Below are 16187 nucleotides of genomic sequence, written 5' to 3'. Positions count from 1 at the left end.
GAAATGACAACCCACTCCAGTGTTCTTGCCTGGAGAATCCCAGGGACGGGGGAGCCTGGTGGGCTGCCATCTAGACACGACTGAAGCGACTTAGCAGCAGCAGCAGCAGCAAGGCTGTGCTGGATATTTGTCGCCACACAGGCTTTCTCTATTTGTAGCAAGCAGGGTCTGCTCTAGTTGCGATATGCGAGCTTCTCACTGCAGTGGCCTCTCCTTGCAGAGCACACGCTGTAAGGTTAGTTGCTTCGTGGCACGTGGGATCTTCTTGAATCAGGGACCGAGCTCCTGTCTCCTGTATTCGCTGGGGGATTCTTTACCACTGAGCTACCAGAGAAGTGTTCCTCATTTTTTAGTATCATATTTCTCTTTCTTCTTCTACTTGTATTATTCTTATATTTGTTTCTGTGAGTTCACAAATTCCCTCTTTCTATGGTTTCCTAATGAATTCTTTACCCCGTTGAGTGTGTGTGTGTATGTGTGTGTTCTTCAGCTCCAGAATTTGTTTGGCTTTTCCTTAGGTTCAGTCTTTTTGGTAAAGCATTCCTCTGTTCTGTAATTTTATTTCCGAGCTCATTCAACTGCTTTTCTTAGTTTTCTTATCTCTTTGAGTTTCTTCAAGATCTATTCTGAATTCTCTATCAGTTAGACCAAAACATTCTGTTACTTTAAGTTTGGTCTCTGAAGAATTGTCATTTTCTCTGTGTTGAATGGTTTACTGTCCTTCACACTGTTTGAAGAATGTTCTCTGTGCCTGCGAAATTAAACGACAGATTTTGAGACAGCCTTTTCCTTTGTTTTCCAGTAGGTGGCGACAAGGTTTTGAGCGCTTTTATCCGCTTTGCCTCTGGTTGTATTTGAGAGGTGGCAATTTCCAGCCTCCACCATCTCTGTAGGGCTTCCCAGGTGGCGCTAGTGGTAAAGAACCCATCTGCCAGTCCAGGAGAGAGGTAAGAGATGCAGGTTTGATCCCTGGGTTGGTAAGATCCTCGGGTAGAGGGCATGGCAATCCACTCCAGTGTTCCTCCCTGGATAATCTCATGGACAGAGGAGCCTGGCATGGGGTTGCAAAGAGTTGGACATGACCGAGGGACATTCACTTTCTTATGCCACCAAGGTCATTGTTGCCTTGTTTCTGTTAGATTTGCTGTTATCACCAAGATGATGAACTCTTTCATTGAATCCAGGATCCCTTGAGACATAGGCTCTGCTATTGGGGGGGTGGGGTGGGGGCAAGTGGATCAAGCAGATCTTCTCAGTATTTAAATTTGAAACATTCAATTTTTAAATATGAAACTGAAAGTCACTCAGTTGTGTCCAACTCTTTGTGACCCCATGGACTGTAGCCTGCCAGGCTCCTCTGTCCATGGGATTCTCCAGGCAAGAATACCGGAGTGGATTGCCATGCCCTCCTCCAGAGGATCTTCCTCACCCAGGGGTCAAGCCTGCATCTATTACATCTCTCGTGGATTGGCAGGAGGGTTCTTTACCACTAGCGCCGCCTGGGAAGCCCTATGTTTTTATATATTGTAGTTCATTTAAAGTTATTACAAACAACAAGTAGATTTGCCCATGGTATACAATATATTTTTGTACCTTATTTATTTTATACATAGTAGTTTGTATCTCTTAATCCTATATAAATAGCTCACTCCTCCCTGCTTCCCAGTCACCAGTTGTAACCACCGGATTGGTCTCTATATCTGTGATTTGTGTCTCTTTTTTATATGTTTGTTTTATTTTTTAGATTCCACATATAAGTGATAAAAAATTTGTCTTCCATTATCTGACTTTTTTCAATAAGCTTGGGAAATAGATGGGGAAACAGTGTCAGACTTTATTTTTGGGGTTCCAAAATCACTAGAGATGGTGACTGCAGCCATGAAATTAAAAGACGCTTACTCCTTGGAAGAAAAGTGATGACCAACCTAGATAGCATATTCAAAAGCAGAGACATTATTTTGCCGACTAAGGTCCGTCTAGTCAAGGCTATGGTTTTTCCAGTGGTCATGTATGGATGTGAGAGTTGGACTGTGAAGAAGGCTGAGCACCAAAGTATTGATGCTTTTGAACTGTGGTGTTGGAGAAGACTCTTGAGAGTCCCTTGGACTGCAAGGAGATCCAACCCTGTCCATTCTGAAGATCAGCCCTGGGATTTCTTTGGAAGGAATGATGCTAAAGCTGAAACTCCAGTTCTTTGGCCACCTCATGCGAAGAGTTGACTCATTGGGAAAGTCTTTGATGCTGAGTGGGATTGGGCGCAGGAGGAGAAAGGGACGACAGAGGATCAGATGGCTGGATGGTATCACTGACTCGATGGCCGTGAATCTGAGTGAACTCCGGGAGTTGGTGATGGACAGGGAGGCCTGGCGTGCTGCAATCCATGGGGTCGCAGAGAGTCAGACACGACGGAGCGACTGAACTGAACTGAACTGAATGCACTTTAGGTCCATGTATGTTGTAAATGGCAGAATTTCACTTTATTTTATAGGTAAGTAATATTCCATTGTGTATGAAAAGTGAAAGTGAAAGTCGCTCAGTCCTGTCCCACTGTTTGAGACCCCATGGACTATCCAGTGCATGGAATTCTCCAGGTCAGAATACTGGAGTGGGTAGCCTCTCCCTTCTCCAGGGAATCTTCCCAACCCAGGGAGCAAACCCAGGTCTCTCACATTTCAGGCAGATTGTTTACCAGCGGAGCCAAGGGAAGCCCAAGCATACAGGGGGTGGTAGCCTATTCCTTCTCCAGCAGATCTTCCCGACCTAGGAATCAAACGGGGGGCCCTGCACTGCAGGCAGATTCTTTACCAGCTAAGCTGCCGGGGAAGCCCCCCAATGATGATGCGCACTACGAGCCAGCCAGGAGTCGAACCTGGACTCTTCTGATCCATAGTCAGACTTGTATTGTGTATATACACCACAACTTCATTCATCTGTTTGGACACTTAGGCTGCTTCCCTATCTTGTCCATCATAAATAATACCGCTGTGAACTTTGGGGTGCATATATCTTTTTGAATTAATATTTTCATTTTCTTCAGACACATACCCAGGAGTGGAATTGCTGAATCATATGGTATTTTTACTCTTAGCTTTTTGAAGAGCCTCTGTACTGTTCCTATAGGGCCTCCACCAATTAAAAATTTCATCAATACTGTACCAGTGTTCCCTGTTTTTCCTTCCTCCTCACCAACATTTGATATTTGTGCTATTTATTTTCTCTTTGTCTTTGTGATGTTTTTGACGATAGTCATTTTGACAGATGTTAGGTGATATTTCTTTGTCGGTTTGATTTTCATCAAAGCTGATGATTAGCAATGTTAAGAAAATTTTCATGTGCCTCTTAGAAATCTATGTCTTCTTTAGAAGAATGTCTGTTTTCAAGAATCAGTACTAAGATATTGATTGTGCCTACACACACACACACACACACACACACACGCACACACACACACTCACAGAAACACTGGCAAAGTCCTCATTGGTTACCCTTCTCCCATCAAGTTCTTCCTAAAATGAGAAAGTTGAGAATTCCTGAGAACAAACAAGAATAAAAGCAATGATAGCTTAAATAATCCATTTTATTTCTTTAGAACGAAAAAATGAACTATGATTTGGTTGGAGGAAGACTGGGGAAAAAATTCCAAAAGACATGGGGCTTCCCTCAGTCCCTGCAAGAAGATTCATTTCAGAAATAATTCTTTCTCTAATCTCACTAAAGGAAGATAGCAGACTTTTCTCTTCCTTCTTGTGAACTTTCATCTCAATGCAAAAGTCTGACCAGGGCTCAGAAACATTTATCTACACCACTGTTAAGAGATCCCAGGACTACACTTTTGAGTATTAATGTATCACTGTGAATGTAATCACTGTGAATTTTTTAAAACTGGACAAACAGACCATGGGTTTCCCTGTTGGCTCAGACAGAGAAGAATCAGCCTACAATGCAGAAGACCTGGGTTCGATCCCTGAGTCAAGAAGATCCCCTGGAGAAGGGCATGGCTACCCACTCCAGTGCTCTTGCCTGAAGTATTCCATGGTCAGAGGAGCCTGGCAGGCTATAGTCCATGGGGTCGCAAAGAGTTACACATAACTGAGGGACTTGCACTTTCAAACAGACCACAAAGTGAAATTCAACTCAAGTGAAATAGAATTACTACAGAAAATGTTTAAAATGTGAGATAATGTGGCTATCCAAAAACATGTATTTAGCAGTTAGGTAAGATTGAGAACTTTCCACAGTTTATTGTGATCCACACAGTCAAAGGCTTTGGCATAGTCAATAAAGCAGATGTTTTCCTGGAACTCTCTTGCTTTTCCATGATCCAGAGGATATTGGCAATTTGATCTCTGGTTCCTCTGCCTTTTCTAAGTCCGACTTAAACATCTGGGAGTTCACAGTTCACGTATTGCTGAAGCCTGGTTTGGAGAATTTTGAGCATTACTTACTAGCGTGTGAGATGAGTGCAACTGTGAGGTAGATTGAGCATTCTTTGGCATTGCCTTTCTTTGGGATTGGAATGAAAACTGACCTTTTCTGTCCTATGGCCACTGCTGAGTTTTCCAAATGTGTTGGCATATTGAGTGCCACACTTTCGCAGCATCATCTTTCAGGATTTGAAACAGCTCAACTGGAATTCCATCACCTCCACTAGCTTTCTTCCTAGTGATGCTTTCTAAGGCCCACTTGACTTCACAGTCCTGGATGTCTGGCTCTAGGTGAGTGATCACACCATCGTGATTATCTGGGTCGTGAAGATCTTTTTCGTAGAGATCTGCTGTGTATTCTTGCCACCTCTTCTTAATATCGTCTGTTTCTGTTAGGTCCAGACCATTTCTGTCCTTTATCGAGCTCATCTTTGCATGAAATGTTCTCTTGCTGCTGCTGCTGCTGCTGCTAAGTCGCTTCAGTCGTGTCCAACTCTGTGCGACCCCATAGACGGCAGCCCACCATGCTCTGCCGTCCCTGGGATTCTGCAGGCAAGAACACGCGAGTGGGTTGCCATTTCCTTTTCCAATGCATGAAAGTGAAAACTGAAAGTGAAGTCACTGAGTCGTGTCCAACTCTCAGCGACCCCATGGACTGCAGCGCACTAGGCTCCTTCGTACATGGGATTTTCCAGGCAAGAGTACTGGAGTGGGGTGTCATTGCCTTCTCTGAAATGTTCTCTTGGTATCTCTAATTTTCTTGAAGAGATCTCTCGTCTTTCCCATTCTATTGTTTTCCTCTATCTCTTTTCATTGATCGCTGAGGAAGGCTTTCTTATCTCTCCTTGCTATTCTTTGGACTCTATATTCAGATGCTTATATCTTTCCTTTTCTCCTTTGCTTTTCACTTCTCTTCTTTTCACAGCTATTTGTAAGGCCTCCCCAGAAAGCCATTTCCCTTTTTTTCATTTCTTTTCCATGGGGATGATCTTGATCCCTGTCTCCTGTACAATGTCACGAACCTCATTCCATAGTTCATCAGGCACTCTATCTATCAGATCTAGTCCCTTAAATCTATTTCTCACTTGCACTGTAACATCATAAGGGATTTGATTTAGGTCATACCTGAATGCTCTAGTGGTTTTCCCTACTTTCTTCAATTTAAGTCTGAATTTGGCTTTAAGGAGTTTATGATCTGAGCTGTATATTGTCACCGTGCTTATTTTGCTTCTATGCAGAGTACATCATGAGAAACGCTGGGCTGGAAGAAGCACAAGCTGGAATCAAGATTGCCAGGAGAAATATCAAGAACCTCAGATATGCAGATGACCCCAACCTTATGGCAGAAAGTGAAGAGCAACTCAAAAGCCTGTTGATGAAAGTGAAAGTGGAGAGTCAAAAAGTTGGCTTAAAGCTCAACATTCAGAAAATGAAGATCATGGCATCTGGTCCCATCATTTCATGGGAAGTAGATGGGGAAACAGTGGAAACAGTGTCAGACTTTATTTTTTTGGGTTCCAAAATCACTGTAGATGGTGACTGCAGCCATGAAATCAAAAGACGCTTACTCCTTGAAGAACAGTTATGACCAACCTAGATAGCATATTCATAAGCAAAGACATTACTTTGCCAGCAAAAGTCCCATCTTGTCAAGGCTATGGTTTTTCCAGTGGTCATGTATAGATGTGAGAGTTGGACTGTGAAGAAATCTGAGTGCTGAAGAATTGATGCTTTTGAACTGCCGTGTTGGAGAAGACTCTTGAGAGTCCCTTGGACTGCAAGGAGATCCAACCAGTCTATTCTAAAGGAGATCAGTCCTGGGTGTTCTTTGAAAGGACTGATGCTAAAGCTGAAACTCCAGTACTTTGGCCACCTCATGTGAAGAGTTGGCTCATTGGAAAAGGCTTTGAAGCTGGGAGGGATTGAGGGCAGGAGGAGAAGGGGACAACAGAGGATGAGATGGCTGGATGGCATCCGCGACTCTATGGAGGTGAGTCTGAGTGAACTCCGGGGGTTGGTGATGGACAGGGAGGCCTCAATTGCAATTCATGGGGTCGCAATTAGTTGGACACAACTGAGCAACTGAAATGAACTGAACTGAACTGCAGATTGAGAAAAAAATTACAATTCTTCAATCAATTTATTTAGTTTCTTAAAACAAAGAAATACTGTGGAAAATAAAGTAACATGTATTTTGAAATAATTTATTTCAATCACAGTGAGAAGGAAACAAAAAGGAATCAACATTTATACTGGGCTACCCCTATGGGCTAGAAATTACAGAAGTTATTGCAAATGTTGTATTGTTTAATTGTCACAATATTAATCAGGTGATTTTTTAAATGAGAAACTGAACTTCATAGAATTTCATTTACTTGATAAGAGCTATTATGTAGAAACATAAGAATTATAATAAAATTCTCTGATCACACAAACATACACTCACACACTTCTCTATGGCAGGAGGAGCTAGAGTAGTCTGGATGCAGCACAAAGGAATCTAGGATCTGAAAAATGAGACTTCAGTGAAAAGAACACAGTATTCCTGAAGGAACAAATCTGTTTAATGAGACATTGGTATAGGTTATATTGTTTAGTAATTAATAGATAAAATATTTATTATTGAGACAGTTATATGCTTTACACTTAGTTGCATTTATTTTTTCACAATGATCTTATGTATGGTACAATTTTATAACAAGATTATTTTAAGAAAATAAACATCACTTAAATATGCTATTCAAGTTTACACTTCTAATATGTAGAGACAGGGCTTGAACTTAGACCCTCTGAACACAAAACTCATTCTTAGTACATATCATTTATGATATTTTTTCCTCAATTTCTTACTGAATATTGGCATATGGATGAACTGAGACACAGCTCAGCACTCACTCTTTAGTGAAGGACTCCTACACTAAGTCTAATATACATTGTTGAAAAGCTTTCTTTCATTTTCTCAGTCAGTGGCAGAGTAAATGAGATTGTAAAGTTTGGCAAAGGTGTTACATCAATACTGCTCTTTATGGGGCATCCATCATTTTACCATGGAGTACGGAAAATTAATTAAGATTTTCTAACACATACATGATATTGGGGAAAATATGACACAAGGGAAATTGTTCACCCTCCTAATGAATGAAGGATATTCAAATGGAAAAAAAAGAAAGGCAGCAAGGAAAATGGGTAAGAATGTTGCAGATAAGCACAGGTGTGTTAGACGCACCTACAGTAAGAGGCACTATAGAGGAGTGAGTGTGAGTGTAAGAAGACTCAACAGCTTGGTGATCACACAGTCATGGGGGCATCACAGTTCATAGGATTGAAATATGGAACTATTTTCTGAGGAAAGGAAGATGAAGAAAATTTATAAATGGGAAACCCATGGTTGGTGACAATGAGAAATAAGACAGTGCGAGCCTCATAGTCCAGGAAAACCCCAACACAATGCGGAGAAACACCCAGGGAGAGGGTTAAAATCCCAGAACCTAAGAAGGAAGGCTCAAAGGCATTATATACAGAATCCTGTTTTAACACTATGACCCAAAAGCCATTTTCAGGTTGATATCTTGAATAACCTTTTTGACAATTTCTATTTCCATAATTTTCACAGTCATATAGGAACTTCATGATATCTTTACATTTAGGCACGTTTCTTTGACACGTCTACCTCTCAGTAATGTCTTCCTGATATGATAACTGGGGAGCCCAGGACACCAAAATCTTCATAATTATCATTCGAATATGCATTACAGTGTTGGTAACTGGATGCATATCTTACTTGTCTTTGTTCCGGAGAAATGACATTTGCACTCTTGGGAGAATTCGGGGTCACCTGAACTGTTGAAAAATATAGGCTTGGGTTAGGGTAATGATGTAGTTTTCTTGTGATATTTTGAAAGGGATCTTTAGAATGACTTGACTGGAAAAGTAATATGTTTGCATGTGTTGGGAGGGAAAACATGGCTTAAAACATGAGACCTACTAGAAAATGAAAAATTCTAAAAGATGATGAGAACAGGGTGTCTTGATTATACGGTGATGTCTCTTTACCCCAGTATTGTTGCATATCTGTCAGCTCTGAAATGATAAAAAAAAATCCACAATATTAAATATAAGCAATAAAAAAAAATAAAAAAATAAATATAAGCAATAGAATCAGCCCTGAAATCTATTTTCTTCCAGATGAGGGGAATGGTTATGATGAGGTAGTGAATTGGCGAAAGACAGGATGAACCAAGCCATCACCACCCATAAATACGACCACCACCCATAAATACGATCACCACCCATAAATACGACCACCACCCATAAATACGACCACATCATTAGCACAGAGTGTCTGGCTTTGCTGTCTCCATCCACACATAGAAACTGGAGCCTCCTACCCATTTTCCCTCCATCAGAGAAGCCCTCCTGCACCCACTTGGGTAGCATTCCTCACCATTAAACACACGCAGTATCTCTCTCAGATCAGGAGCTCGAAACAATCTCCTCTGTTCCTTGGGGAAAGTTTTTGGCTCTTTCAGAGCCACGATTTCACTCCTAGGGAAGACAAAGTTGGTGCTCACAAATGTGATTTTTTTTCCCCTAAACCACTGGCTTGCTATATGTTCACCCTGTTTATGGGCCTGAATTGTCTTTCCTGGAGACCTTGGGAAAGAAGAGTGGATGCCTGATCTTGGAGCTAGAAAGAACGTGTTCATGTCTACCTTCCCAGCTATCCTCTGTGTGACCTGGATGGTCTTAAAATGTCACAAGGGGAGTTTATTCCTTCTATAATGAAATCATTAACCCACGACACTCTACCTCCTAGGGATCATATGAATTATATGAAGCAATGGATTTAATAAAGCAAAACATTGGTATCTAAAAAAAGTAATTTGTGGAACATTCCCTGCACAGATATGTGTTTCCAGGAAGGAGTCAGAAAGTGAGGTTGCCGAATCTGGCTCCTGGGTATTTGAGACATACCAGGTAGGAGAACACTCTCTAGAGCCCCAAGATCTTCAAAGACTGCCGTCCAATAAAGAGGCTCTCAATACCCTGAGATTTCATAATCACTAGGGATAATTACAAACCCTTGGAGAAAAAGACATTATGACCGATAAACAAAGTAGTCTGACTTTTATGTGTTTGCAAAGATCTTGATGCTGCCATGTAGCATCAGACACAATGATGTTACCTTCCTGTTCTGGATTCTAAAGTATGTGACCAAGATTGATCAATAGTTTGCTCCAGGGCCAAAACATCCCTTGAGATTCAAATCTGTTTTTGGAAACCTAAGCTGAAAAACATACTAGGACTTTGTCTCTTCTGGGAGCAGAAATTAAAATATAAAGGAGTTGTCTCCAATTCTAGGTGCTTGGCGGGAAAAGAAGACTCAACCTTCACATGACAAGTCAAGCACCTATTAAATATGGGAACCTGAGTTGCATATTGATACACAGTGTGAATTAAATTTATGAAGTCGTGGGGATCTAATACTGTAATGCCTTGTTCTTAATACTGGTACTGACCCAAACTCTGCAACTTCCCACAATCAATATTCTCTAATATAGAATCCAGTCCATTATCAATGTTTATAAAACAATCTAGCTCTGATGTATGAACAGAAATTTAAAATAAGACTGTCCTCCATTCATCTACCTTGAGCATTGTTTTATGCTAATTGGCTGTCAGATAACTGCAAGGGATTTATTTTATTTTCACAGCATCAATGGACTATCTCTGATTTCCCACACATACCTTTTCAGGATAACATTCACATCCTAGTGAGAAAAGAGAAAACATGAGTCAAAAAGCAATAAGTCTCCCCACTTTCCAAGCTTATTCACATCCCCATCAGCCATCAATCGTGGGAATAAAAATGGTCTCAATGTGAGAGCCAAAAAGTAGAGACAAGGGTGAAGCCAGTCATTCCAGAAGACACATGCAATGTTGTCAGATTTCCCTAAAGGTAAAAGGCTTTGACCCTTGTAGAAGCATAAGGGAGACTTCCAGTATCTGGAGATGAGACATATTTATGGGAAAAACAAAAAGCTTGTAAGTTTGGTGACCCATGAGATGATCTGAATAATTCACAGTTCTTCCATTTATTCAACAAAAGTGCACAGTGATGTATTATTATTTGCCAAGCATTCAACCAGGCTTTGGAGAATCAAAGATGAATTCATAATCCTAATATTCCCCAAGCTATTTATACTGCACTTGCTCAGAGAACAAGCAAACAAATGTATGAGTGTAGGTGGTTTTTCGGTCACTTTCATCTCATTTGATACACTATAAGTGATCTCACACTCTCCTAAATCCAGCATACACACAAGTACAGTTGATTTCTAATGCCTTAGTATTACTCAGCTTTGTCTCTTAAATGCTTGTTAATATATTCGGTTAAACATAAGCCACAAAAATCAGTAACTTACGATGTCTAATATGTAACTTACTATTCATCAACCAGATTGCCTCCTCTCTTGAACCCCATTTGTATAATGTTGCCCGTATGCATTCAGTCACCGTCCAAAAACTAGAGCCTTTGTCCACACTGTAGTCTATACTGAGTCTGCTTAGTCCATGGCTTAACAGCTTTTAGCCATGGAATCTTGTTAGTCATCACATATATTGTTAGTTTATTAGTTCGAATAGATATGCACCATTTTATCTGATCTCTCTTTCATGAAGCTTTATTTCCGTCATGTCAACAAAAACAAGAGCAACCAGTGGTTTTTGATAAAAATTCTCTGTGTTAAAGCTCTTGTGTGTGTATCACAAAAAGTAAGTAAAATTAGAATAAGTAGAGAGAAAATAAATGATGGTGGGGACGGGGGTCAATTGCAAATGTATTCAAAGTCTTTCTTAAGCTCAAACCTCGTTCAGAAGGTGGCTTGTGTCATTCACCAATTCTATTCATTCTACCTCTACGGACTTTACTCTCAGTTTAAAGAGAAGATGAATCTCCTGATATAAACTCCAGAAGAGAACTTTCCCTTCCAGTGTAATGAAAAGTTCAGAAGCCTGCAGTGATGAGTTTACATAGAATCAGGTATCCATAGTAAAATCATCATTGTGTTGTTGCTGGAAAGAAGTGAAGCAATGTTACAGGAAGGTTCTGTATTTACTGAAAATAAGTTAGTTTTAGTGTGAAGTAGATCATGGTAGGATAGGAAACACTGTATAATAACTAGAGCAACCACAGGGGGAAAATTTTTTTTTTTTAATACAGTTAGAAAATAGGAAAGCTTCAAATTTTATACCGGGAATATTTGTTTAAGACACAAGAAGCTAGTTAGGAAGAACGAGAAGAATGAAAACTATATTAGCCAAACAGAAAGGAAATAGTGAAGTTTAAATACAGCTATATCAGTATCTGTATTAAAGCTATCATCTTAATATCTGAATTAAAAAGTTAGAGATTGTTGGATGGGATAACAAGGAAGAATTAGTGATTGTCATTTATAAGTGATGTATTTTAGATGTAAAGATACAAATAGGCAAAAGTAAAAAGAGAAAAGCTATGGGTCATGCAAGCTCTAATGATTTCAAGTTTTTATATTATTATTAGAAAAAAAATTGACTTTAAAACAATAAAAATTATGAACGAATGAGAGGATAAGTTTATATTGATAAGAGGTTTAGTACATCAAAAAGATAAACTAACTATACGTGTGCATACACCTAACAATAGAGCTTTAAAATTCACCAAGCAAAATTAAAAGGAAAAATGCAGAATTTCACAATAGCTGTTGCAGATTTCAACTCACTCTCAATAATGAGAGAACAGTTTATATGGAAGCCACCCAATTTTAGAAGACATGGACAACACAATCTACCAACTTGACCTGACATTTATAGATCATTTCACCCAATGAAAGGAGAGTATACAATTTTTTCATATGTACATTTTTCCTGACACACAATATATGAGGCCATAAACAATTATCAGTGAATTTAAAAGTTTAAAGGAATAAAATATATATTCTCTGATTACAATTGAATCAAATTTGAAATCCTCAGAAGTAAAATTCAACACTCACCAAGTATTACTAATTAACAACACATCTTCAAATATCTATGTTTTAACAGAAAGAAATTGCATAGGAAATAGGAAAATAAGTTTACCTGAATAAAAACAAACACTAAATCAAAATAAATGGAAAGAAACTAACACTGCCGCTTATCTCATAAAGATGTTCTCAAATCAGTGATCTACTAGGAAAGAAAAGTTGTTAAAAAACAGTGCACACACATTACACATGCACACATGCACACGCAAAAGTGTACAAAGCCACAAAGAAAACAATAAAGATGAGAGCAGAAATAAATGCATAAGAAACTTTACAAAATACACAAAATCAATGAAACAATGGTTTTGAAAAAAAAATAATATAATTGACAAAAATAACTAAAAGGAGTAGGGAAAAAAATGAAAGAGCAAAATCTGGAATACAAAAAGCGACTTTGCTCTGAGTACTATAGACAGAAAAGGTGCAATAAGCAATTGTTATAACTAACTTTATGTTTACACACCAAACAACTTAGGATAGACAACTTCCTACAAAAATATACAATAAAGGACTAACAGGTTGCAAAAATCTAAATAATCTTCATACAAGCAAAAAAGAAAGAAAAAATATGTATATTTTAAACTTTTCCAATAAGAAAAACCCAGAGTGAAATGGCGATGCTGATAAATTATATTGAGTATTTAAAGATAAATAACAGTTCTTCATAAACTGTCTTAAAAACAGAAAAAAGGTAGAGAATCTCAGCACATTGAGGGAAAAAAGCTTCTTGGAAGCTGAAGTGACTTTGTCTGTGATAATCTGAATCATGAAAAGGTTCTTGATAAATGTTCAGCACTGGGCCACAGAAAACAAGGGTTTATGAAAATCACTGAACAATAAATCTGCTCTGGACAGTGAAGGGTTTGCAATGAGCTTGATGACAATAAAAATAGAGCTTCCCTTATTATTCCTACATTGAATAATTCAGGTATCCTTACAACCTCTGAAATAGATGCAGAGAAGGTATATTGCAGAGTCAAAGCAGCCTCCGCGAGGGCATCAGAAGGATCACAGGAACATATTTCTCTCATGCCTCAGATGCTGGGGTTCCTTTCCGGGTCTTACCTGCAGCAGCTCCATTGTTGATCCCTGCAAATGGTGCTCCACATCTGAGATGAGGTTGTTCACCAACAGCTTCTCTTGGACCAGATCATTTTCAGATTCTGCCAGCTCTTTGAGAATAACCCCCAATTCATCCTGCAGTTTTCTCAGTTCCTTCGCCTCCTCACTGTCCAGGATTTGTCTTAGTTGTGTAAACTCTCCCTGGACACTTTGTATCTCAGTTTGTATTTGAGTCTTAGGGAATGAGAAAAAGACAGAGAGAGGTACTTGGACCATTGGCCTGGGACTGGGAGCCAGAAAAATAACTATTCTGTTTGGGAAGTTCCCACAAGGAGAGAATGTCTCTCAGTCATGTCTGACTCTTTGCAACCCCATGGACTATACAGTCCATGGAATTCTCTAGGCCAGAATACTAGAGTGGGTAGCCTATCCCTTCTCCAGGGGATCTTCCCAAGCTAGGGATTGAACCCAGGTCTCCTGCCTTGCAGGTGATTCTTTTCCAGCTGAGCTATAAGGGAAACCCAAGAATACTGGAGTGGGTAGCCTATCCCTTCTTCAGGGGACCTTCCCAACCCAGGAACTGAACTGGGGTCTCCTGCATTGCAGCCGGTTTCTTCACCAATTGAACTATCAGGGAAGCCCAAAAGGAAGTGAAATAGAAAGAGGAAAGCAATACTTGGGGTACCTGACTTTGTTTATATTTTTTTCCTCTACACCATATTTCAAAATAATGGTCCCAAGTCTGCACTGTTGAGGACAACTCAGAATCAAATGGGATCTCTGGATGTGGGCAGCCTTCACACATCTGTCCAGGATGCTCATGCCTCCCTCCATTACTCCTGACCCGCTCCCACCACCCTCTCCCCAAAAGTTGAACACTGAGGACAGAACCAGGAGCCATTGTCAGATATCTACCTGAAAAGATAAGGGATAAGAATGGAATATAAACTTCCCTGGCCATCCTCATCAGAGAGACCCTCTCTATAGACACTCCCCCTCCAGTATTTGTGTTTATTTGTGATATGGTCACTTTTTAATACCACACCCATTACGGGAAGGCTGAAGAAAAGGATGAGCCAAATGACTGAACTGTCATGGTACAAAGAAAAAGGCAGCTCCTTGTGACCAACCCAAGGTCCGGCATAATAGATAACCTGCCTAACTTTCTCACGAAGCATCTTCTCATACCTTCCAAGTAGACATCTCTTCTCTGACTTTAATTTCCAACTCCTCAGCTTCCTGTTTTTTCCCCTTCAGCCTCTGCAGACATGATTGGAGCATTTTCTGTGAGAAAAGAATCACACCATTGTCAAGATATGGGCTTTCTCAGCATCACTATAGTGGATAAATAAGGCTGATTTTCAAGGAGAATAGACCTTACAAAAAATGTGAAAGTGACTAGAATCTGTGACTCGGAAGAAGACCTTGATGTTGAATGTGTTCTTGAGACTCAAGATATAGGAGTCACCGCCCCCTCACCAAGAGAAGACTGGATCTCTTTGTTCTGGAAGAAACTTGATTCTGTAAGAAAGAAAAACTTGCACCTCATTTCACCCAGCGTCCTAGTTACCTATCATGTTCAAAAGGGTAATGAGAGCGTCTCTCGGCCCCAGATGTCCACGCACTAGCACAAGGTCCATGAATGTCTACTTCTGCCTAAGAGTCCATTTGTTTGCTTATACTTGGGTGGAATGCACAGAAATTTTCTTCACATGTCAGAAGGTAGGCATACGAAGAAAAGAGATCACAGGACTCAAGTCCCTGGTAGCCAGGTAATTAAAGCCCAATGCAAAGTAGAGATTTCCCTCAAGTACCATCAACTGCTCTGTTTTTTCCTCCATTCTGGTCTCTTACCTGGTAGTGTGGTGCAATCTCCTCCATGAGGAATGTGTTGTGACCTCGGTGCTCCTGAGATCGCTCGCAAAGCCAACAAATGACCTTCTCATCCTGCTCACAGAAGAGCTGGAGCTTCTCTCCATGGTGAGCACAGAGATTTCTCTCTTGCTCCACGTCTGGGCTCACCTTAACCGCTTGGAGCCTCTGCACTATATTGGCCACATGCCTGTTAGGCCGCAGGTTCCCAGGCTCAAAACTAACTCTGCAGACAGGGCAGCTTTTCTGCCCCTCTTGGCCAACTATGGATTCCTCGTTGTTTGCAGTGATACAGGCTTGACAGAAGGTGTGGCCACAGTCAAGGCTCCGGGGTTCTGTCAGAAGCTCCAGGCAAATGGGGCAGGTCACTTCCTCTTGTATGTTCATCAGGATTCCTGAAGCCATGGCAGTGGCTGACCTGCTCCTCACTGTCTTGGTTTCTGACAGTTCTCCCGTTCACAGATCCTTGAATGACTGGAAAGGTTACAAGTGTAGATTAAGACAAGTAGAAGCAAAATGACACTAGTTATCCAGAAATCAAGGATGACCCAAGAACAAATATGGAAGGAGAAAAAATAAAAAAAAAGGATAAAAAAGTAAAAAATATCTTCTTGACCTGATAAAGTGGGTTTTTTATAATAATTCTAAACATTTTATTTTCAGTTCATATCACATGACAAATTTTGTCTATGTTTATCTATGCATTGATTGTTATTTTTCTTACCAAAACCAAAAACTAGTGAGGTTTTCTTACTAAGATCTGTGA

General features: G+C 40.1%; 1 protein-coding gene and 1 pseudogene across 2 annotated transcripts; both read right to left on the bottom strand.

Moving 5' to 3' along the window:
- On the bottom strand, positions 7061-8395 carry LOC108637672 (annotated as a pseudogene). Its single transcript, XR_001919228.1, has one exon. The product of XR_001919228.1 is annotated as a tripartite motif-containing protein 5-like (transcript).
- On the bottom strand, positions 8283-15891 carry LOC108637671 (tripartite motif-containing protein 5-like). The gene is made up of 6 exons (XM_018059445.1): positions 15404-15891; positions 14738-14833; positions 13553-13783; positions 10173-10195; positions 8869-8969; positions 8283-8504 (listed from the first exon to the last, which is right to left on the bottom strand). Exons 1-6 carry the CDS (start codon positions 15824-15826, stop codon positions 8392-8394), a joined length of 987 nt encoding a protein of 328 aa, XP_017914934.1. The 5' UTR covers positions 15827-15891; the 3' UTR covers positions 8283-8391.

The sequence above is a fragment of the Capra hircus genome, chromosome 15, assembly GCF_001704415.2.
Source record: "Capra hircus breed San Clemente chromosome 15, ASM170441v1, whole genome shotgun sequence".
NCBI lineage: Eukaryota > Metazoa > Chordata > Mammalia > Artiodactyla > Bovidae > Capra > Capra hircus.
The sequence above is the reverse complement of the archived record's forward strand: the minus strand, read 5'-3'. Positions and strand labels throughout refer to the sequence as shown.

Coding starts and splice junctions, on each gene's coding strand:
- LOC108637671 (XM_018059445.1), bottom strand. CDS start 15,826: ATGGCTTCAGGAATCCTGATGAACATACAAGAGGAAGTGACCTGCCCC. Junction 14,834..15,403: donor AGATTGCACCACACTACCAG/GTAAGAGACCAG, acceptor CTTTTCTCACAG/AAAATGCTCCAATCATGTCT. Junction 13,784..14,737: donor AAGAGATGTCTACTTGGAAG/GTATGAGAAGAT, acceptor TCATTCCCTAAG/ACTCAAATACAAACTGAGAT.